Source organism: Rattus norvegicus, chromosome 7 (genome assembly GCF_021556685.1).
Source record: "Rattus norvegicus strain SHRSP/BbbUtx chromosome 7, alternate assembly SHRSP_T2T, whole genome shotgun sequence".
Classification (NCBI taxonomy): Eukaryota; Metazoa; Chordata; class Mammalia; order Rodentia; family Muridae; genus Rattus; species Rattus norvegicus.
The window spans coordinates 28568171-28590926 of record NC_141540.1 but is presented as its reverse complement, the minus strand read 5'-3'; the positions used below and the strand labels follow the sequence as shown (position 1 = coordinate 28590926).

General features: G+C 47.5%; 1 protein-coding gene across 11 annotated transcripts in view; it reads left to right on the top strand.

Annotated features, from left to right (window-relative positions):
• The window catches only part of Rfx4 (regulatory factor X4), a 162273-nt gene that overhangs the window by 90044 nt on the left and 49473 nt on the right, over positions 1–22756 (top strand). For all 11 annotated transcript variants that reach the window (XM_087558598.1, NM_001432575.1, NM_001432572.1 and 8 more), the window contains 4 exon segments: positions 313–526; positions 1167–1244; positions 5470–5633; positions 21240–21340. In XM_087558598.1, coding sequence (XP_087414724.1) covers positions 313–526; positions 1167–1244; positions 5470–5633; positions 21240–21340 — 557 coding nt within the window.

Here is a 22756-nt window from a genome sequence, read left to right as displayed (position 1 = left end):
GGGAAGGTACTTGGTAGATGTTCGAGATCGGGTATAAATGGAATGTTTCCCACCCCCCTTTTGCTTTGCAAAGTATTTGACTTAACATTTTCTGTAGGAGGCAATTTTAGTTATTTTTGCCTGCCTGATTGATGGATGGCTTAATTGTAGATTTCAGAGACGTCAAGCCGTATAGAAGAGTTAACTCTTTTAGCCCCAGGCTTGGATGTGTCCAGTCATGCTTGGTTTGGGGCGACGTTCTCCAAGCCGAGAACCCTCCATCTAACAGCGATCCGTGCGGGCCCCTGTCTGTGTCTTTTCTCGGTTGTGCAGGTATCATTACTATGGTATAGCGGTGAAGGAAAGCTCCCAGTACTATGATGTGATGTACTCAAAGAAAGGGGCTGCCTGGGTGAGCGAGACGGGCAAGAGAGAAGTGACCAAGCAGACAGTGGCGTATTCTCCCCGGTCCAAGCTTGGGACATTGCTGCCAGACTTTCCAAACGTCAAAGACCTAAATCTGCCAGCCAGTCTTCCTGAGGAGAAGGTAACCTCATCGGAAGCGGGATGATGTGCCTTGCTACGTCTCTGCCTCTCTCTGTCTGTCTCTCTGTCTCTGTCTGTCTCTTTCTCTCTCTCTCCCCCCCATCTTTGTTTGTGTCTCCATCTCTCTCCCTCCCTCCGTCTTTCTCTCTTTCTCATAGATTTCCAAGAATTCATGGACACCCAAACGTCTATGGTGATTTCTGCAGAAACCTTTTACAAACAATAGACCGGCTTCCATTTTTTTCTTTTCAGTGTCTTAGCCAACAGGCGAATTTAGTCCCCTCAGCCCTACTGTACCATATGCTAGGCACTCTAAGTGTACAGACCATGTTATTTTTGATTTTTCCAAAACCCAAGGGTCTCGAGATACAAGACAGGAGCAGAGTAAAATCAGTGTTTTTGTACTGCAGGGTGGCGCTTGGGTGTCACGTGAGCACAGAGCAGGGAGCCAAAAGCCATAGGTCATGGCACATCACTCAAGGGTTACAATTCCCCTTCAGGTCTTTCAGGATGCATGGATAAGTGGGTAGAGTCCATCCCTCCAGTGGAATAGATGAATGGTGTCAACACTGAAGTCCCCAGGGCAGCCACACTGTATACTGACATCTTCCTTTGTCGTTGATCTTCCACTCCCCTCGCAGGTGTCTACCTTTATTATGATGTACAGAACGCACTGTCAGAGAATACTGGACACTGTAATAAGAGCCAACTTCGATGAGGTAGGTCAACAGCACTGAGCTGGCAATACTCTCTTAAGATGCTATACTTCATGGCCACTCCTGCTTTAAGAGCTCCCACCAGGTGCAGGGCCTGGTGTCTAGAAGCCCTTGGTAGCCATTGCATCACTTGGCCTTCCCAGTGATGCTACAAGGCCGGTATCGCTACTAATCCTACTTTACAGAGGCCACTGTATATACCAGGCGGTGGTGGCTTTTCCTTGATTTTGACTGTAGGATGACATATATCAGGAAGGCCATCTTGCCAGCCTATCAGCACGCCTACAAGTATGGATTCTGAGAGGCTAAAGAACACTGGGTTTCAACCATCTCCTGAGATCATCCCTCACTGGTTTTTGGAGTGATTACCGTCCCTCCTCCCTCAAGGCCCAGTCTCCATTTCCACCAGTTTTAGAGAGATATGCCATCCACAGACCTAGTCAGAGAGCAGGAAAGGCACGCAAAGCTGAGAGTCGAATGTGGAACATACAGGGGTTCGGGAACTTCATGAGGGGCAAAGCACCCCAAGGAGAAGAAGAAACGCAAGGCCTGGCTCTACACTGCAAGTGTGGATTCCTCAGCCAAGACAACAAAGCAGTACCAGTCTGATCCACAGGATCAGTAGGAGGGGAGACACAAGGCTTATCAACCGTAAATGCTCATACAGATGTTTGCAACTGTTAGAAATCCAGTCATCCAGAGAAGAAAGCGACTTGTCCAACGTCACACAGCTGGTTAGGAACAACGCTGTGACTAACCCTTTTGCTACCCAACACCTTTAGTCTGATGTCCTTTCTACTGCCCTGGCATGGATGTCAACTGACAGCATCTAAGGTGGCTAAGCAAGACAGGGTTCAGTCTACCTAGCCACAACACAATGAAGGGGGTGATTTCACTCCTGAGGGCCTGGCTGTCCCCTTCAGCTGAGAAAAGTCCTTGGTAAACAGATTGTTTGTCCCAAGTATCACAGCATAACCCCCATAGGAAGAGACTTGTCTATCTCATTCACTGCTGTCCTAGCTGGTTATACCCTATCCTCCCAGAACATATTGGTTGGTTATACAACTGGGTATTTGGATTGGTAGATACATGATGGCTGAACAGATAGATGCGATTCATGTAGAACATTGCCAAGCAAGTATAGGACCCATGAATTCCCATGTAGGGGATTCCTTTCCAGGCAGTATAGAACAATGAGCCAGGGAGTCCCAAAGTCCCATGTTTGAGTCCCCAAGCCTTCATTCACTGTCCTGTGTCTTTGACCGAAAGCATTTTCTGCCTCTGAGCCTTTCCTAATGTTGCCCCCCAAAAATGGCAATTATAATGATGCTACAGCAAAATCAGGGTGCATATTAAACAGTGTATGTGAAGTGATTGAGTTTGTACTAGGACATAAGATGATAGGCACACTGGCGATGTGCTTTCCTGAGCATTTTCCAATGCCATGCCAATTAAACACTCAGCCGCAAGTCATTAGCTGTCCATCTACATGTTGTCAATGTTTCAGTAATAAACTAAATATGGACATGGGACAGATTTTTTAAAAAATCTTGTTCAGGTGTTCTTTTAAAATCGTAGGGACTGGAGAGTGGCTCAATGGTTAAGAGTACTGTGGCGAAGGACCCGAGTTCAATTGCCATAGAGGTTCCCCACATCCTCTGGTTCCAGGCAGGAATGAGATACACAGACATACATTCAGGCAAAACACTCATGCCCATAAAATAATAAAAATGAAAAGAAAGAAAACAGTGCTTCCCTGGACCAGAGGAAGAAGGGATGAAAGTGCAGGAGACTGGATGGATACTCCAGAAAGCTGCCGTTAAACGATCGAGCTTGACCGGGTGCCTGATCCTTTTGCTGCAAGGGGTGAGGAGCGCTTACCAGAATTCCTCCTGTCATCTAATAATAAGCTCCATTTATCCAGTGCCTACACAGTGCCAGGCAGTTTACATAAGTCATCTTACTTCATGGTAATAATAGGTAGAAGCCATTGTACCCGTCTTACAGGAGCTGCTGGTCCTCACATACTTAGTCCTGAGCATACGGTTTGATTGACTTGCTTTCGCATGGCTAAACCAGAGCCTTTAACTCTGTGCCATAAGTCTGCTTCCCCCACGTTTAACATTGCCATGACCCTCTGCCCGACCATTCAAGTCATGAACTCAACCTGTCATTTTCCTCCCCTTTCTACCCAGTCCACAGAGAGGCCAGGGCGGCTTTCTGTCCTGACCAGACACGCTGTCTGTGTCCCACTTCACAGCTGGCCTTGGGTCTCAACACTCACTCATCCCATTCCCCTTCCTCCAAGGAGTGGAAACCATTCAATGACATAAAACAGAGAAGGAAGGGAGGGTTAACACTGGATAGAACGCTTGATACCATAGCTGCCAGGAACTTGGGCACTAACAAGGGTTCCTTGTGTGGCTTGAGCAGGCTTCTGACAGACAGATGTCTGCTAACGTCTCTCAATGGATTTGCTTTATCCTACCCAGCAGCTGACCTTTTCCAGATGTTTTGCTGAAAGCTGATAGAAAGTTAAAAAAGCTAATAGAAAATAGGGGCAGGGCTGAACGTGAGCAAAGCCAAGAAAAGCAGATGTGCTCAGATCGTACCAACTCTCAGGAATGAAATGGTTGGGGCCTCTCACAGTGGGGAGCTCAAGCAAGAGTCTAGAACATGGCTAGAGGTCAACGCCTCATCCCAGGGATGAGCTGGGATACGGGACCTGATCCTGGCACGGATCTGAAGGGTGACACAGGCCATCAGGCAGAGACAGGAAGCTGTGGAGTGGCAGCAGTCCAGAGAAAGACCAAGGCCCTGGGAATAAGCTAGAACCCCAGTTACCAAGTAATAATAACGATCATGAGACTGGCGGTGGAAGGATGCGTGCTCTGTTTCCTCTCTTGGGTTTCTGCTGTGCTCTGGGCGATGGACTCTGTAAGGGGGAGTAAAGAAACTCAACTCCATGATCATCAGCAGGATCATATGGGAGAACTCAGTGGTGTCTCTGGTTCCCAGGGGGTAGTCTCTTTTAAGAAAGGGAGGAAGAAAGGGAGGGAGGAAGGAAGTGAGGAAGGGAAGGAGGGAGGGGGGAGGAAGGGAGGGAGGGAGGGAGGGAGGAAGGAAGTGAGGAAGGGAAGGAGGGAGGGGGGAGGAAGGGAGGGAGGGAGGGAGGGAGGAAGGAAGGTAGGAAGGAAAAGAAGAGAAAACAAAGCAAAGAAGAAAGACCCGGTCCAAAGGACTCATGTGAAAGGGTCAGGCTATGTCTCCTACACTGAACCAGTATGGGTTTATGAGAATCAACATGGAAAGGTCTCTGTGTGGAGTGCGAGAACACCTATTTTGGGAAGTAAGAAGAAGGATGCATAACCCAGCACTCAAGTCAGCTCGCTGTAAAAATCCAGGGTTGGATGTCCCAGCTTCATGATGGGCTTCTCGATTTAGGGATGTTGCTGTGTATATAAACTTCCCGTTTTCTGTTTCCCTCCCCCTGTCTCATCCCTCTACCTCCTTAAAACCATATCCTAAAAGTCGTGGAAGTGGGGTCACCGAGGCATGCTCTTCGTGGAACATCCCCTCAGCCATTTGCTTCTCCAAGTTCCTGCTCAGAGCATCATGCTAATGACGCCGCTGTTATGAGTGTCCAGCAGAGCACTGCTCTATGTCTTAGTGACATATCACAGGTGTTCCACGTGTCCCTCTAGCCTACTGTGATGCTGTCACCACCTCCAGCTCCATAATGACACCAGGCGCTTTGGGAAAATGGGACGTTGGGATGGGAGAAGCTCCTTGCACTTTGCCTGGGTTTGGGGCACAAGTGTTTGAATTTGGGGGATTCTGCGGGTAGCAAACACTGCAGTCCTCTCAACTCGGAATTACTGCATCTTTCCCCTTCCTTCCCAGAACACCCGGAGCCACCAGGGGCTGAAAGAACAACGGGTGCTAGTGTTCTGAGCTATTAAAAATCAAAACAAAACAACAACAGTCCAGTTCCCCCCCCTACTTAACTCAGCTCTCGGTGAGCAAGCCCACCACCAGGTTGTAGGGGCAGACAGGTGTCCAGCAGTGGGCAGAAGTCCCCTCAGCTCCCCAAGCCTGGGCAGCCCCCACTGCCGTGGGGGAAGTAGATAATGGTGCTGCCGTGTAGCCCGCTCTGTGGAGGTTGGAGGAGCAAGGCTCTGCAGGGATGGCTTTGTCTGAACCCTCTTCTCTCTGTGGGTCAATGCAGGTTCAAAGTTTCCTTCTGCACTTTTGGCAAGGGATGCCGCCCCACATGCTGCCCGTGCTAGGCTCCTCCACGGTGGTGAACATCGTGGGCGTGTGCGACTCCATCCTATACAAGGCCATCTCCGGGGTGCTGATGCCCACAGTGCTGCAGGCATTGCCCGACAGGTGAGTCAGCTACACCTCAGCCTCCCTCTGGGAGGAGCCCAGGCGCTGGCCAGAACTTGGTTTTGGTTTTGTCTTCCTATTACTGCAGCAAACAGGGCCCTTGAAAAGATCACCAACGACTTTTCAAAACGAAAGTTCTTAGTTGTGGATGGAAATGAAAAGTTTCTACTCTGAAAATGGCTCAAACTTCCCAAGGTAGAGAGAGGTACCCAGCAAAAGCATTCTCACGGCGGGATCCATGTACCGTTCTCATGCCGCTAGCATGTCACTGATGTGCTGTCACTGGGCAGACGGTTCTGTGCCTGGCTTTCCTACCACAAAACCACTGCACCTTGTGCTGAGCAGATTCTCTCCCTTCTCCACCGTAGCTCCAGGACGCCCTTTTCCAGGGTACCAATCCTGGACTTTCTCACGGGGCAGAGTGAAGGGCGGTGGAGGCAGGGGCGGGCTCTCTGTCCCCTGGATGCGGAGTTGTCTCTGGCCAGCTGTGTCTTCCACCGGACTCTGCTCCCCTGCCAGGTTACCCCGGCGTGCGGTGGTCTCCCTGTGGATTTTCTCTGAGTGCCTGCCCCTTCCCCAGCTGTCTCCTGGAGATAAGACCACCCACTTCCGGGGATGTTCCTTTCAGGGGGCATCCCCTACAAGCTCATAATTTTTTGTAATGGAGTAGGCTTCTGCCATATTGAATTTTAGTTATTCCCTTGGGGTTCCCTGTCTAACTGACTACAAGTGATGCCGTGGGGGTGACATAGAATATATCAGTTTCCTGTGGCTGCCGTCATAAACTATCACAAAATGGGTACCACAGAGCAAGCCTTCCAATGCTTACTCTTCCCTTTGGGTTCTTCTTTGCCTGGCCACACTTTCTGAGTGCCCCTTGTAAATAAGCTGGGTGTGCCAAGTCAAAGTACTGGCAGGTGGTGTCGTTACAAAGGCCCTGTGGATGGTCTGTCTGTCCTAGGCCCTGTGGATGGTCTGTCTGTCCTAGGCCCTGTGGATGATCCCTATGTCCTAGGACCTGTGGATGGTCCTGTCTGTCCCAGACCCTGTGGATGGTCTATCTGTCCCAGGCCCTGTGGATGGTCTGTCTGTCCCAGGCCTCTCTGTTGGTTCTCAGTGGTTTCCAGAAGTTGCTATCGTCCCTTGGCTTGCAGCTGGAATTTCTGCTCCCATCGACTCAGCATCTCTTGCCCCATATCTTTGTTTACTTCTCTCTCACTGGGACACTGCGAGGCAGAGCCCGCTTGGCTAACCCAGGGAATGCCATCATCATACCTAGACAGAAAGACCCTCTATTCCCAACAGGGCCACCTTTACCACTTCCCAGTGAGCATACGTTCTGCCACATGGAATGTATGTACGTATAGGAGAAATTCCTACAGGGTTACTGGCTTATTTACTTATTAGGCTAGCCAGTCGGTTGTAGAACAGGTCTCAAGTAGTCCAGGCTGGCCTCAAATTTGAGGTGTAGCCAAGGATGACCCCAAACTTCTGATCCTCTGCTCCCACCTGCTGAGTGCTGAGATTACAAATGTTTACAACCATGCCCAGTTTTACATGATGCCAGGGAGCAAGCCCAGGACCCTCTGCCTGCTGGGCATTCTCTCTCTCCTAACATTCTTTTAGCACCAGTCCATAGGGTTTGATAGGCACTATTTTAATATTGTTATTTCGTACCTATTTCATGATTTCCCTTTGCAGTCCCTCTGCCATAAGAATTTAAAAAAGAGCATTTAAAGTGTTTTGAGTGTTGGGAGCTGTTGTTACTCACCTCGATTTGTATTATTCATGGTTAGAGATTGTGGCTTGAAGCATTTCTTCTCAGGAGTCCATAACACTGCTTCTGTTGTTTGACACATGGACGGTGGTGAATGCTGCACCAGTACCTGGAAGAGCCACTGTTTCCAAGTCACCACTCCTCTGGGTTTTTATAGAGGTGTGTGTGTGTGTGTGTGTGTGTGTGTGTGTGTGTGTGTGAGTGTGTGAGTTCATGTGAGTGTGTGTGTGCGTGCGCACAAGTCACCACTCATCTGGGTTTTTATAGAGGTGTGTGTGTGTGTGTGTGAGTGTGTGAGTTCATGTGAGTGTGTGTGTGCGTGCGCACAAGTCACCACTCCTCTGGGTTTTTATAGAGGTGTGTGTGTGTGTGTGTGTGTGTGTGAGTTCATGTGAGTGTGTGTGTGCGTGCGCACAAGTCACCACTCCTCTGGGTTTTTATAGAGGTGTGTGTGTGTGTGTGTGTGTGTGTGTGTGAGTTCATGTGAGTGTGTGTGTGCGTGCGCACAAGTCACCACTCCTCTGGGTTTTTATAGAGGTGTGTGTGTGTGTGTGTGTGTGTGAGTTCATGTGAGTGTGTGTGTGCGTGCGCACAAGTCACCACTCCTCTGGGTTTTTATAGAGGTGTGTGTGTGTGTGTGTGTGTGTGAGTTCATGTGAGTGTGTGTGTGCGTGCGCACAAGTCACTACTCCTCTGGGTTTTTATAGAGGTGTGTGTGTGTGTGTGAGTGAGTGAGTTCATGTGAGTGTGTGTGTGCGTACGCACAAGTCACCACTCATCTGGGTTTTTATAGAGGTGTGTGTGTGTGTGTGTGTGAGTTCATGTGAGTGTGTGTGTGTGTGTGAGTTCATGTGAGTGTGTGTGTGCGTGCGCACAAGTCACCACTCCTCTGGGTTTTTATAGAGGTGTGTGTGTGTGTGTGTGTGTGAGTGAGTTCATGTGAGTGTGTGTGTGCGTGCGCACAAGTCACCACTCATCTGGGTTTTTATAGAGGTGTGTGTGTGTGTGTGAGTTCATGTGAGTGTGTGTGTGCGTGCGCACGTGCATGTATGCACACGTGTGTGTGTACATGTATGTGTGTTAGTGTGTGAGTGTGCATATGTGTATGCATGAGTATATGTGTATGACTGTGTGTGTATGAGTTCATGTGCGTGCGTGTGTGCACGTGCATGCATGTATGCACACGTGAGTTTATGTGTCTGTGAGTGTATGTGCATGTATGTGTGTTAGTGTGTGAGTGTGCATATGTGTATGCATGAGTATATTCTGTGAGTTTGTACATGTGTATGAGTGTGTGTGTGTTCATGTGAGTGTGTGTGTGTGTGAGTTTGTGTGAGTGTGAGTTCATGTAAGTGTGGGTGTGTTTGAGAGAGAGAGTGTTCATGTGAGTGTATGTGAGTTCGTGTGAGTGTGTGTGTGTGAGTGTGTGTGTGTGTGTGTGTGTGTGTGAGAGAGAGAGAGAGAGAGAGTTCATGTGTGTGTGTGCGTTGCTGGAGACTGAAGCCAGCAGAAACACTAAGCAAGTCTTCCAGCACCGTATTACATGCTTCCCCCAGGTTGGTCTCAGGTTCGGGTTCTCGCTTCAGCCTCTTATGTAGCTGTGACTCCAGGAAGGCACCACTAGACCTGGTATTTTTATTTTCAGTTTTGTAATATGATGTGAAATGCAGGGGTCAAGTTTTTATTTTTGGATTTTAAAGATGATGGCCAAGTATTATGACACCGTTTGTTTATAAAGCTGAACTCTTTCTTTGAGTTTCCTTATTGCAGAAAGTTGGCCTTAGGTGTGTAGACACACTCCCAGACTCTTGGTGATAACCCTGCGCTCTGTACAGCCCGCCTCCACCAGCACCACCCTGCCTTGGCTATGATTGCTTTCACAGTTGTCTCAAAAGCGATAGGAGACATGACTTGTTCTTCTTTTTCAACGTTGTTCCTTTGCTGTGGCAGAGAACATTTGCAGGATCTTTTAAAATGTCCTGTAGGATTTTGATTAAGAATATCTTGAGTTCCTAAATAAAGCTAGAAATAATCACTGTCATACTAGTATTGATTCTAATCCATGAACATGGTTTATATTTCTTATTTTTTGTGGATTCTGTTCAGTACTTCTTCAGTTCCCAACCACCCCTTACTATTCTATGAGAACATGGCTTAGTTTGTGTGTAAATCTTTTGTCATGAGATGGTATTTAAGCCACTTATTCTAATAGTTTTTATGGTAGCTTCTTATTGGGTACTAATGTATAATCTTGGGTTTGAGACCATTTTGTTTCCTGATTTCCAATCTCTATACCCCTCCATCCACCAAGTGATTACACAGGCTAAAGGTGACAGTGGACACCTTCATGTTTTCCCAGGCTTTACAGGAAGTGCACACAGCATTCACAGAAAATGCAGAAGGTATCCCTGGAGGATACCTGGAGGAGGAAAGTTCCCTTCCATTGCTAGTTTGCTGAGAGTTTTAAATCAAGAAAGCATTTTGAATTTTGGTAGAGGTTTTAGTTTGTTTCACCATCATACTATGTCTTCAAATGAGGTAGATTTCATATTGCTTTATTTTTAAATATTGTAGCAGACTTTCATCTTCAGGGTAAATACATTTCATCACAATTTTGAAATGTATTGCTAGATCTGAATGGCTAATGTTTTGTTGTGGATTTCATATCTTTATTTCTACCTTTCCCTATGACTTTCTCTTTTAATCAAAAGATTATGTTAAGAATGAAATATTTAACTTTCAAGTATTGGGGGTTATCAAGTACCATTCTGTTATTAATTTGTATTTTAATTTTCCTGCAGTCAGACTGCACACATCGCATGTTATCAGATCTCTTGTTTATTTAAACCTGATTAGTAGCCTATAATGTGGAGCATGTTCGAGAGTGTTCTGTGCATACTAAACGTGCTGTGTCCTCAGGTGTCGCTCAGTGATGTGTTCTGTAAACATCTGTTAGGCCAAATTGATTGACAGCAGTGTTCATGCTCTCTCTGCCCTTACTGACTTTCTTTCCTTTTGTTCTTCTGCCGACTCCCATTTCCAACCTGAATTGTGGATTTGTCAGTTCCAGTCCATTCTTGCTTCATTTTGAAACTCATCTGTAAAGATTTATAATGAAGTCGGTCTAAATTGGAATGTTCTGTCTGCCTGGGGATCTGATTCCTTTTTATCAGACACACGAACATTGTGACATTTGTGTTATTCACAGTAGATGTTTTCCCTAGTAACAGTTCTTGGTTGGCAGTTTGCTTTGGCAGTAACATGGGTACTAGAGCACTTTAAAGAACACGGCCTTTTCCGGCTCATTCCAGTCAGTCTGCTCAGACATCGGTCTCAAGTCTATCACAGAGTGGGATTGCAGTGTTTGTTTATCTAAGCTGCTGATTCCCCCACTCAGGCCTTCACGTGGTTAGTTCACATCATCTTTCTTGTCTGGTTTGGGGGAATGTTTTATTGTTCTATTTATTCCCACAATGAATTTGTTATTTATACATCTTTAAAAAAAAAAAGCAATAGTTGCTTTAATAGACACCTGTTTTAAATTAGTCTAAGAGTTTTAGTTGGATATGGTAGCACAGACCTTTAATTGTAGCACTCCAGCAGCAGAGGCAGGTGGATCTCTGTGAGTCCGAGTTCACCATGGTCTACAAAGTGAGTGCCAGGACAGCCAGGGATACATAATAGAGAGATCCTGTCTCAAAAAGTGCACACACACACACACACACACACACACACACACACACACTCACCCACCCACTCACACCATGCTTTCATAGAATGCACTTTGCCCACCTCCCCACCCTATAGATTGACAAGGTTTTACTGTGTTTTCTTTTCAGTATTTTAAAAATCCACGCACATGTCTTTGGCTAGAATATTTGTGCTTTCTGGGTCTTTGGGCCTCTATGGAAATACCGCCATCCACCTGACCACTTCAGGCTTCTTTCTATCATTGACTTTCAGATGTTTGACAATGACCTATAATAATTCTGTTTTTGGATCTTCCCTGGTTTTGGAGCTTCTTGGATATGTGTTCGACTATAATTTCATTACTTTGAGGGAAACTCCTAGATACTAACTTCTCTATTTTCTTCTTTTTCTCTTCTTGGCATTTCAATAGTGAGTATTTTAGCCCACCCAACATCCCTCAACTATTTTTTTAAAGATTTATTTGTTTATTTTTTATATTTATGAGTTCACTGTAGCTCTCTTCAGACACACCAGAAGAGGGCACCAGATCCCATTAAAGATGGTTGTGAGCCACCATGTGGTTGCTGGGAATTGAACTCAGGACCTCTGGAAGAGCAGTCAGTGCTTCTAACCACTGAGCCATCTCTTCAGCCCATCCCACAACTCTTAATATAGGAGTATTTCTTGTTTTCTTCATTTTTATATTTGAGTTTGGATTGGTTAATATTTATTAAAAAATCAAGTTCATAGATTCTTAACTTGGCAACCAATGTTACCATACCTTGATTTTATTTTCATATCTAACAAACCATTTGGTTCTTTAAAGTTTTTATATTTATTGATTATTATTGTTATTACTAATTATTATATGTGCATGTGTGCACTACATAGGCATGGAGGAGAATACAGCCTTTCTCCTCCCAGTGTTCGTATGCAGTCTGGAGATTGAACCCAGGTCACAGGGCTTGGCAGTAAACACCTTTACCTACTGAGCCATTTCGCCCCTGCCTCCCACTATAAAATAATTCTTATATCCCGCTGATGTTTCTCATCTGTTCATGTGTACTGTTCACCTATCCTATTAGGTCTGTATCAGTATTAAACATGTTATAGCTATTTTAAGTTCTGTTTGATTGGCTGGTTAAATTGACTGTTTTGTCTCTGTAGAGGTTCTTTTCCTTGACTTTTTTATCCTATAATCTGTGTGCGTGTATGTGCCTGTGTGTGGGCACGTGTGTGTGCAAGTCAGAGGTCGGTGTTGGCTATTTTCCTCAACCACTCTCCACCTTATTGTTTGAGATAAGGGCTCAACTGAGTGCAGAACTCACCGATCGAGCCAGACCAGGCAGCAGGCAAGCCCCGGTGACCCTTCCTATGATCACATCCCCAGTTCTAGGATGGCTTGTGTGTGCCACTGCACATGGCTTTAATATGGGTTCTGTGGATCCAAACCCAGGTCTCCATGTTTGAGTGCCAAGCTCTTTACTCATTGAATCATCTATCTGCCATCTTTATAATTTCTGATTGACTGAGTCGAGAACAGTAGACACTGAGGTAGTTAGTACTTATGCCTGGAAATGGGCATGCGACACTTCTCCTGAGCTGTCGATGTGAGGAGTTGACTCCCTCCCTTCAGGAGTTCCCTGGGCCTGGGCTTTGCAGTTGCTATGGTTACCTTCAATGTAACTCTAGATTCAAATTCTTCTGAAACATTGTGCGCTTAGTTTAGAAATCTGCTGTTGGACTTTTCTTTTCTCTCCCAATCTTTCTGCCTTAGCCTTAGGCCTGCCCTGTGTAACTTCTACAGTTGCTTAAGACTTTGATTGTTCATCCTTGCCTTTCTGCTGGCGACAGGTTTCTCTCTACAGAGGCGGCAGCTCAAGCTTCAGAGTAGAAATGACCTATCTGCCTTCATGTCAAATAAGAAAACAGCCAGAGCTCATTCGTTCATTCATTCGTTCGTTCATCCATTCATTCATTCATTCTCCAAACTAATGCTTATCAGTTGCTGCAACGTGCTAGCCACGATGCTTGGCCCTGGAGGACAATGTTAAATATCGACAACACAATGGTGGCGCACGTCTCTATCCCAGCATTCAGGAGGCAGAGGCAGGAGGAACTCTGCCAACTCTGGACTACACAGTGAGATCCAGGTCAGCCAGGGCTGCATTGTCACAAACAGACAGATAAACAAACAAACACATCTCGAACCATGCTTGCTGCACTGAGTTGACAGTAAACATTTGGAAACTTTTAAAAAATCACAGACCACTGCTGGAATGATCTCAGACTCACAAAGTCAGTCCTTTCTCATTAAACTAAGAGGGCAGAGTTACATCAGCGATCAGGGTCCATCTGACGGCTGACTTTTTGGTTTATACATTCACTTTTTCCTCAACTTGCCTGACTACTCAAGGCCCCCATGCTTGATTGGGTTGAAAATAGACAGTCGTTCACAGCCCTGGCCAGGTTGAGGCTCAACTTCTACTCGCTGACTTAGCCTTCCCCCTCACTCCAACTACTGCTGAGGTGAACAAGTGGCAGCCGCCATGCACATGTATCATGCACCTTTATTTACAAGAACGTGTCAGCCTCAAAGTTGTTTCATATACACCTCTTCCAAGTGATTGTGTTTGAGCTACTAACAGGGTTATCAGTTGATATAGCAAAAGAAGGAAAGAACGTGCAGAAGAAGGTGTGTGTGCATATGTGTGAATGCATGTTTGCGTGTGCATATGTGTGTGCATGTATGTGTGTGCATGTATGTGTGTATGTGTTAGATTGGCAAGGGGATAACAAAAAAAATCCAAAGACCAATGACCAAGCCAGAGATGCTAAATGAAAGGCAGGGGCACTGGAGCTGGTGCTGTATGAGGCAGCTGAAGTGCCTGGCATGGGTGTTTTCCCACTGTGAGACTGAGGGACAGCAGAGCTGACCTCCAACTTTGGCTCCTGTCTCCTGCTGCGTGCCCTAACTCTGAGCTTCTGTCCTCCCTTCTCTGGAAGGACTAATAATGATACCTACTTCCTAGGGTGAGGAGAAGAGGAAGCCAGAAAGCATGTGTGAAGTGTTTAGTGCCTGCTCCTCACACATGCTCATTAGCAGGTGCCTGCGATTATCACTTCCTTGCAGTTCTAACAACATCAGAGCTGGCAGAGCCCCAGGGACCTGAGAGTCAGTAGTGTCAGGGTGCAGCTTCCGGTGGAGGGAGGTGCAGGAGAAGGACTGAGACCTGCAGTTGTCAGATCCATCCATATTGGAGTGTTTGTCTGAGCCCCACTCCCAGCCTAGGGAGTGAGGTGGGGAGGAAGGGGCTGGGATCAAGATGATCCTTAGCAGATGCTGCAGGAGAAGGCATAGCCAGGGTTGGGGAGGCATTTCCTAACCATGTGGCTAGGGCTGGTAGGTAGCTCCTTCCCTCCTCATGGACACCGTGGTGAAGTAGCCACCGTATTTAGGTAACTCCTAAAAAGCTACAGACCCGGGGCTAGAGAGCTGGGTCAGTGGGTAAGGCACTTGCTCTGCAAGCCCTAGGCCCTAAGTTTGGAGACCCAGAACCATTTAAAACTGGTTGCCATAGCCAAAATGTCTGCAATCCCAGTGCCCTTAACGGAACTGAAGGCAGCAGCAGCAGGAGTGTCTCTGGAAGCTGTGTGCCAGCTGGTGACAAATAAGAGGAGCTCTGACACCTAAGGTTTCCCTCTGACTTCAGCATGTATACCATGGCACGTGAGTGTGCCCACACACCATACACAGACACACAAGCACACACACACAGAGACACACACAGAAGGTGGGGAAGAGAGAGAGATTTTTAAAAAGACTCAAACCCCCAAATGGAATGCTTTTCTGGACTGAATCCCTCCACACTTTTTTCCTGGCTTAATAAAAGCAAACAATTGCCTGAAGCAAGAGGTCCCTTCCACAGTGCTGCTGCGCTCTTTCTGATCCCAGACAAAGGCCAGCTCCCAGCTCCGGCTGCATGCCAGAGGCAGCAATGCATGGTTGGAGAATGGCAGGCTGCCCTCCCTGCCACTGGGCAGCCACCCAGCGCTTCTTTAAAGCCTGGCCCTCTGTGGAGAGCAGCCATGGATTCTGAGAAGTTGTCCCACTTAGAATTCAGCCTGTCTGTGAATGACAAACCATGCTGGCTTGCCTTTACGACACCCTGAATACTTAGGGTTTGTCCTGCCTTTAGTATTAAGGAGGCACATCTGCGGACCAGGGCCCTGGCGAGGCACTGGGCTTAGCTCAGCTTTCCTTCAGGAAGACACACCTCCTTCCTCCTCCACACACCTCCCCTCACCAGGAAAGCCTGCTGACTCTGCCTCTAGAACATTCTAAGAGGTCTTTAGTGCACCAGTCCTGCTCCTGTTCAGGCCCAGGCCTCTCTCTGGCCCAGCTTATTACAGTGTCCAAACAGCACTCTCGGTTCCACCCTTACTGCACCTCCTGCAGTTAGCTTTCATCCCAGAAGTCAGAGTAGCTTTTGCCTTTCACCACACAGTAGGTTGAGTGTTGAGACGCACAGGAATCTTACTGTGGGATGAGAACAATAACTTGGAATACCGCAGCTGAGGCGATCAGCAGTTGGTAAGGGGAAGGGAGCTATGCCACTATCTCAGGCAAGAGTGTATTAGGTAGAGAGACGAGCGTGTGCAAAGTGAGCGAGGGCTTGGGGTCCTAGAAAAACATGAAGGGAGACAGTGCTGCTGAAATGGACTGAGCCAGGGGTCATGTGAGAGTAGTTACAAGTAGAGGTCAGCAGACAGAGGGAGAGAGAGCCTGGGCAGGACTTTGTGGAGAAAGTCTGGCGTCTGTCTATCTGAGGATTGAGAGGCTATGTATTCATTAAATCTAATGAACACGTCTCAAATTCCAACTCTGCCTGGTGCTATGGTAGGTGCTGAGGATAAAGCGATAAGCACTATGGAACCCTCGACCTCTGCCCCCAGAGCTCGGAGTGTCGTGAAAGATGCGTATTAACCACATGATCACATGAGCCAGCACAGATCGGCCTGACTGTCACAGCCACAGGCCCTCCCATAAGGAGTAGCTGCAGATTCTCGCCTTACCTTGGGGCTTTCAGGGATGGGTTTCTTACAGAAGTAACAGCCAGACTGAGCTGACAGGGATGAGGAGGAGCTGGGCCCACGAATTAAAGAAGAGATGTTCCTGGTGCAAAGCACCTGAAGGACAAAGGTCGAAGGTGAAAGGGAACTAACTGGGCAGAGCAAAGTGGGGTTAGAGAGAGAAAATGTGCCTTGAGGACTGGGGTGAGGATTTGGGGCTTCATTCTCAGAACAGAGGAAGGCAATGAGGACTTCAAACCTGATGGTGACAGGAATCAGTGTCATGAATGTCTGAGGAAAAGCGACCCTTCACCTGCGCTAAGGTGGGCGTAGGCAGTAAGCAGCAAGGTGCTTGGGGAGTTAATGCTGAAGCCCACATGAGAGAAGGTGGCTGACTGAGCTGGGAGAAAAGGGAGCGTACCGGGTGCACTTGGGAAGTCATTTGAGGTAAATACTGCAGCCCTTGCTAAGGAACAAGAGTTCCTGCGGCACACCTAACAGGCACGCTAGCGAAGGACCGCTGGGCCACGGACAGCCGCCCGGCCGATGCATCGGAGGGCTCACTTGCAAGGTTTCCTGTACTAAACAGGAAACCGACTGCACTGGACCGGGCTTTAAGTCCTTGCAGGAAGCACACAGGAGAGCTGGATGGAATAACTGACACTACAAGGAAGAAGTCGACCACCGCAGTATAGAACGTCCCCAAGAACTCGTGTCAGGATGCCAAGAAACGAGAGGCTCACAACAGACTAGAGAAAGCTTGGGAGAGTGGATGTTCTGTCTTGCGTGCGACATGGTATCATTAATTCGAACAAGCTAAACGATGCCGAAAATTGGGAAAATTGGGATTCCGGCTGAATCTTACGTGCTACGAGGAATTACGGTTCATTACGTCAGCTGTTAAATTTGCAGTTTAAGTTCCTAGGGGTCTTGGCTTTGCCAAAAAGGTCCCAGAAAAAAAAAGGCGGGCAGTAAATTAAACTGATACAGTAGCGATAATTGTTGGAGTGGGTTGCGTTGGTACCTGGAGGTTCGTTTCATTATCTTAACCTGGGGTCTGCTTGAAACGTTTCATAATGAAGCTTCACGCTGGAGAGGTGGCTTAAGGGTTAGGGGTGCCTCCTGTGTTTCCAGAGGGCCTCAGTTCAGGTCTCAGCAGGCTTGCAAGGCCCTGTAACCCCAACTCCAGTGGCGCCAACTCAAGTGTATAGAGTATGCCCTCCTATTAATAAAATGATAAAAATGTAAAAATCCTTCAAAAACAAAACTTCATGGAAAGTGGTTTAACTTTATTCTGAAATAGGAAATGCAAGAGAAGTGGGTCTGGGAGGGAAAACAGGGTTTTATTTGGGACATGTATCCTTTGAGACCTATGAGTAGGGGTTTCATAGACACAATAGGCCTGGCGCTCTGCAGACCTCTGTGCTAGAGACGTGTGTGTGTGTGTGTGTGTGTGTGAATGCGTGTGAGTGTGTGAATGTGTGTGCATGTGTGTATGTGTGTGTGAGTGTGCATGTGTGTGTGAATGTGTGTATGAGTGTGCATGTGTGTGAGTGTGTGAGTGTGCATGTGTGTGAGTGTGAGTGTGTGTGAGTGTGTGAATGTGTGTGTGCATGTGTGTGCATGTGTGTGTGAGTGTGAGTATGAGTGTGAGTATGTGTGTGTCTCTGTGCGTGAGTGTGTGTATGTGTGAGTGTGTGTGAGTGTGTGTGAGAATGTGTGTGAGTGTGTGTCTGTGTGTGTAAATGTGTGTGTGAGTATGTGTGAGGGTGTGTGTGAGTATGTGTGAGTGTGTGTGTGTGTGTGTGTGTGTGTGTGTGTAGTGACAGGCCTGTGGGCATAGATAAATTACAAAAGAGCCATATGATTCTGTTATTTACTTACTGCATTTGAGCATTTAAGCGTTTTGCCTGAATATATATGCACTGTATGTGTGTGCCTGGTGCCCATCCATGGAAGTCTAAAGAAGTCAGAAGAGGGCTCCAGTCCTCTGAAACTGAAATTGTAATGGTTGGGTAGATAGCACCAAGCTCTGGCCGAGGAGAAGCTAAAAGAATTACCCACTGGTGCTGAGGGAAGCCAGGATTTTCCCAGAGAAAGACAGGGTCACAGTGGAGCGGTTGCCGCCACGCTGAGTAAGCCTGAAAGCAAGATGACCTCATGGGCTCTGCTGCTTAGATGGAACTTGCTGCCTAGGGGACGAGGCATGTGAGAACGGAGAAGGCAGCAAAGAGGCTGGGTAGCTGAAGAAATGGCCACAGAGCAGAAGCACAGCGCTGTGGCGGCCAAGGCATACGGGTGACAGGTGCAGCGAGAGCTAGTTATTTACTTACATGTGTGTGCGTGTGTGTGATATGTACTTACATGTGTGTGTGCTGTGTATGTTTGAGCTAGTTATTTACTTACACGTGTGCACGTGTGTGTGATATGTACTTGTGTGTGATATGTACTTGTGTGTGTTGTGTGTGTGTGTGCTATGTATGTTTGAGTGTGCCTATGTGAGCAGCATGTATATGAGTGTCACGGCACACATGTGGAGTTGTGGTGTGGAGTCCACTGGACAACCTTTGCTGGTCCCCTGTTGTTCAGAGCAGTGTACACTGGCCTGGCGATCCCATAGTTTCCAGGGGTACTCCTGCCTCCACCTCCCATCTTGCCATTAGACGCACTGGGGTTGCAGATGTGGACTACCTTATCCAGCTGTATGTAGGGCTCTGGAGATCATATTCACGTTCTCATGTTTGCACCACCTGCCCTTTGCCCACAGAGCCAACTCCCTTACCCTTCCATTTTTAGAGGCGTCTCCCAAATACACCATTTTCATTAAGTATTTATTGATTGTCCTGAGAAATAAGGTCATAAGAAGTAAGCACCTGGCCTCCTGGAATTCTACATGAAGTAAGCAGGGGCGGGATGGTAGGACATAAGTGAACACATTTATTACATTTCTAAAGTCACGCAGTACTGAATTACATTTAAAAATCATCAGGTTGTGGGATGGAGAGAGATGGCTCAGCAGTTAAGGAGCCCTGGCTGCTCTTCTGTAAGACCTGGGTTCAATTCCTAGCACCCACATGTTGGCTCACAAGCTGCCGTAACTCCAGTGCCGCCTTCTGGCCTCTGTAGGCATCGCATGCATGCGGTACAGAGACACACATACATGAAGAACATCCACACACGTCAACTATCAAATCCGAAGGGGGCAAAATGGCATCAGCAAAGGAGTCGTGGGAGGAAGTGTGTTAAGATGATGGTCAGGGAAGAATGCTCTGGGGAGGTGACCGAGCCACATCGATGCCAGGATCTGGGGAAGGAGAGAATAGCACGGGTGGTAGCTGTGAAAGGCAACCGCACCCAGAGAGAAACAGGTAAAGGCTGAGTGTGGCTCACACACCTTTAATCCAGCATTCAGGAAGCAGAGGCAGGTCGGTCTCTTTGAGTTCAAGGCCAGCCTGGTCTACATTGCAAGTTCCAGGCTAGCCAGGGCTATGCGGCAGGACCCTCCCTGTCTCAAACAGAACAACAACCACCAAAACAAAACACTTCCACCTCAAGAAACCAAAATCAAACCAACCAACTAAACAGTAGGACAGTAAGCTCAAGTGGACTGACTAGGGACAGGAAGAGGAGTTAGACACCTGCCTTTAGTTTTTAATAACAAAAGGAGTTTCCTTCTTACAAATGAGTCATTCTTGAACGCAGTCAAAGGATGAGAGGACTGGTGGATCCAGAGAGAGAGCAGAATTCACACGAGAAGGACAGTTGCACAATGTCCCTGGGAGGTCAGAAAGGCTGAAAGGTTCATTTAGCCTGGGGACAAGAGGAAGGTGCCTTCTTGATTCTGTTAGGGAAGCAGCATGGTTTCTGCAGAGGGCAGGACGGCAGCCATGGTGTCATTTATGCTGTCCACATGGGAAGGAGGGTGAGTACTGCAGGGGTGATGGGGGTAGAGCGGGCTAGGACTTACTGATCACTAAAGACAAGAGTGGGTGAAAGCAGGAATGTCAGGGACAGCCGTGGAGGTTGGTGACCGTGGTCTAACAGGTGAGCCAGGGCAGAGTACGTGGCTGGTCCTGGGTCAGGGGTGTGGATGATCACCAGGGGGAGAGGTCTCTGAGTCTGGCAGTACCCAGGGAAAACCTGGATCTGAGGTCACGAGCACATGGTTTTCATGTAGAGTCTGAAATGGCACCTCCTCTTTCCCCATTGTACATGGGATCCTATGGCCCCTGGGCTGCTGCTTGCATCTAAGGCCTTCTCTCTCCTCTCCATCTTCAAGACCCATCCATAATGGGGCTTCCCCCCACCCCAACTTAAACTGTTGCAAGGCCTCTAAGTAGGCTCAGCAAGTAAAGGCTCTCGCAGGCAAGTCTGACAGCACGAGTTCAATCCCCGGGAACCCACGTGGTAGAAGGAAAGAGCCACTCCTTCAAGCTTTCCTCTGGTTTCTACATGTGTGCTATGACTTGCCTTTACCTAGTTATCCATGTGCAAGCACACATGCACGCACACAGACACACACACACACACACACACACACACACACACTTAAATAAATGAATAAATAAATGCAAAATAATGTTTTTTCATGAGCTCTTGCTTCCCAGCTTCCACAGAAAGCAGCAGTTTGCCAGGCTGAGTGGGCAAACATCTCCAAATGCTGCCCGTGAGACTTCCAGGCTGGGAACTTGAACAAGACGGGAGGAAAGCATGACAGTGGGGGTGAGCTCCAAAACAGCTCTCTTAGGCCAAGGGAGAGCCACGATCCTCACCCCTCACATAAGACTCTCCCAAAATGGGATTACGGGTGCCACCATATTGGCTTTTACCAACCGCTGTGCTTCATGGACTGGCACTGGCACCCATAAGCCCCTCTCCCAAAGCGACCAGATCTTGAAAGGCACAAGCTGCACACCGGGCCTCTTGGGCGGCTCTGATCAGCAGCATCTGGTGGCAGCCAACGGAGGGTTAAGTGAAATAAATTCCTCTGGAAACTCAGGATGTTCTTATAACTCTCTCTCTCTCTCTCTCTCTCTCTCTCTCTCTCTCTCTCTCTCTCTCCCTAGCTTAACTCAGGTGATCCGGAAGTTTGCCAAGCAACTGGATGAGTGGCTGAAAGTGGCTCTCCATGACCTCCCGGAAAACCTGAGAAACATCAAATTTGAATGTAAGCATTGGGCTCGGGAGGAGAATAGAAGTGAGGGCAACATTTCAAAGCCACTCCTTTCTCGTAAGTCACTGATAAAAATATGCACTACCTACGAAGTGCCCCCCCCAAATTTGCTAAGTGTTTCCCATGTGTGAACCCACTGAGTCCTTGTAAAATGTTTGCCACCAGCAGCACAGAGAAGAGAGTCCCACTTAGAGAGGTGCTAAGTAGCAGAGACAGAATTTACTCCCCGGCTCCCCTCTGATAACAAAGTAAACCACCACGGAGCCAGTGATTTGGACCCACAAGCCAAACTCAAGTCAATGCTCCGAGGTTTCCTTGAAGCTCCTGTCCACAAAAGGCTGTAGCTAGCTGAAGAGCCTCACATATTCTCCGCCTAATTAGAAAGCCAAATTAATATTTCTTATAAAAAGGCTGGAGCCATGAATCTTTTCTTGGCCAAGTAGTGTCTTGTAGTCCGCAGCGTTTAGCTGAGCCTGAGGAGGCTGGTTCTGTTTTCCTGTCTTGATGACTTTGTGCATAGTGAAGACTCCATGTATAACACAGTTGTAACTGAACAAAGATGAGATGATTTTTTAAGCAAAACAAGGTTTTAAAATATATTTCTTAAAGGCCCGATTGAATACAGCTCACAAGTCCTCACCTAAAACAACTGCCCGTGGGGAAGACGAAGGATCAAATTACCCTTTCTCTGCAGGCAGAGAAACCCTTTCAGACTTGCTTTGAGGCCGCCCGCCTGCAGCGCCCCTCACCTATTGATAAAGCCTCGCTTTCTTTCACGGCTCTCAGTTCTTTTCTTTTCTCCAGCACTAAATTCCACATCACAAAGTTAAAGAAAAAGTAATTAAGGAGCAGGATTAACAATTGATCGGCCTGGAAAATTAGAAGTTCATCTCCCCCCGCACACAGACCCCGACCCCCATCCCTCCAACCCCACACAGCATTTTATAAACCGAGCCAGCTCTGGGTACAAATTAGAATAAGCCTAAAGAATTTTCTGGCTATTTCATGACCAGTTCAGAAATTAATGAGAAGAATGCCCCGTGCTCGTTTTAATTACACCAACAAAACAACACAAAACCAAAAAAAAAAAAAAAAAAAAACCAAAACAAAAAACAAGGCAGGCTCAACATCTGCCACAAGGAGGAGGTGGGTGGAGCCTTCCACCTGTGCTGGCTTGGAAGAGGAAGTCAGTCACAGGGAACCTGAGGGGGGTGGTGAATGTGTAAGGGAGTGGAAACAAACATCTCCCACCCCCAGGGTAAGACTGCAAGAGTAAAGACCTCGAGCAGGCACGTCTTAGAAACAAACAAACAAACAACAGATTCAATTCCCCTCACTTCAAACAATCAGACTCTTACGGCAGATCGGCAAACATAGCTTTCACTAAATCAAAACAGGTTCTGGAGGCCA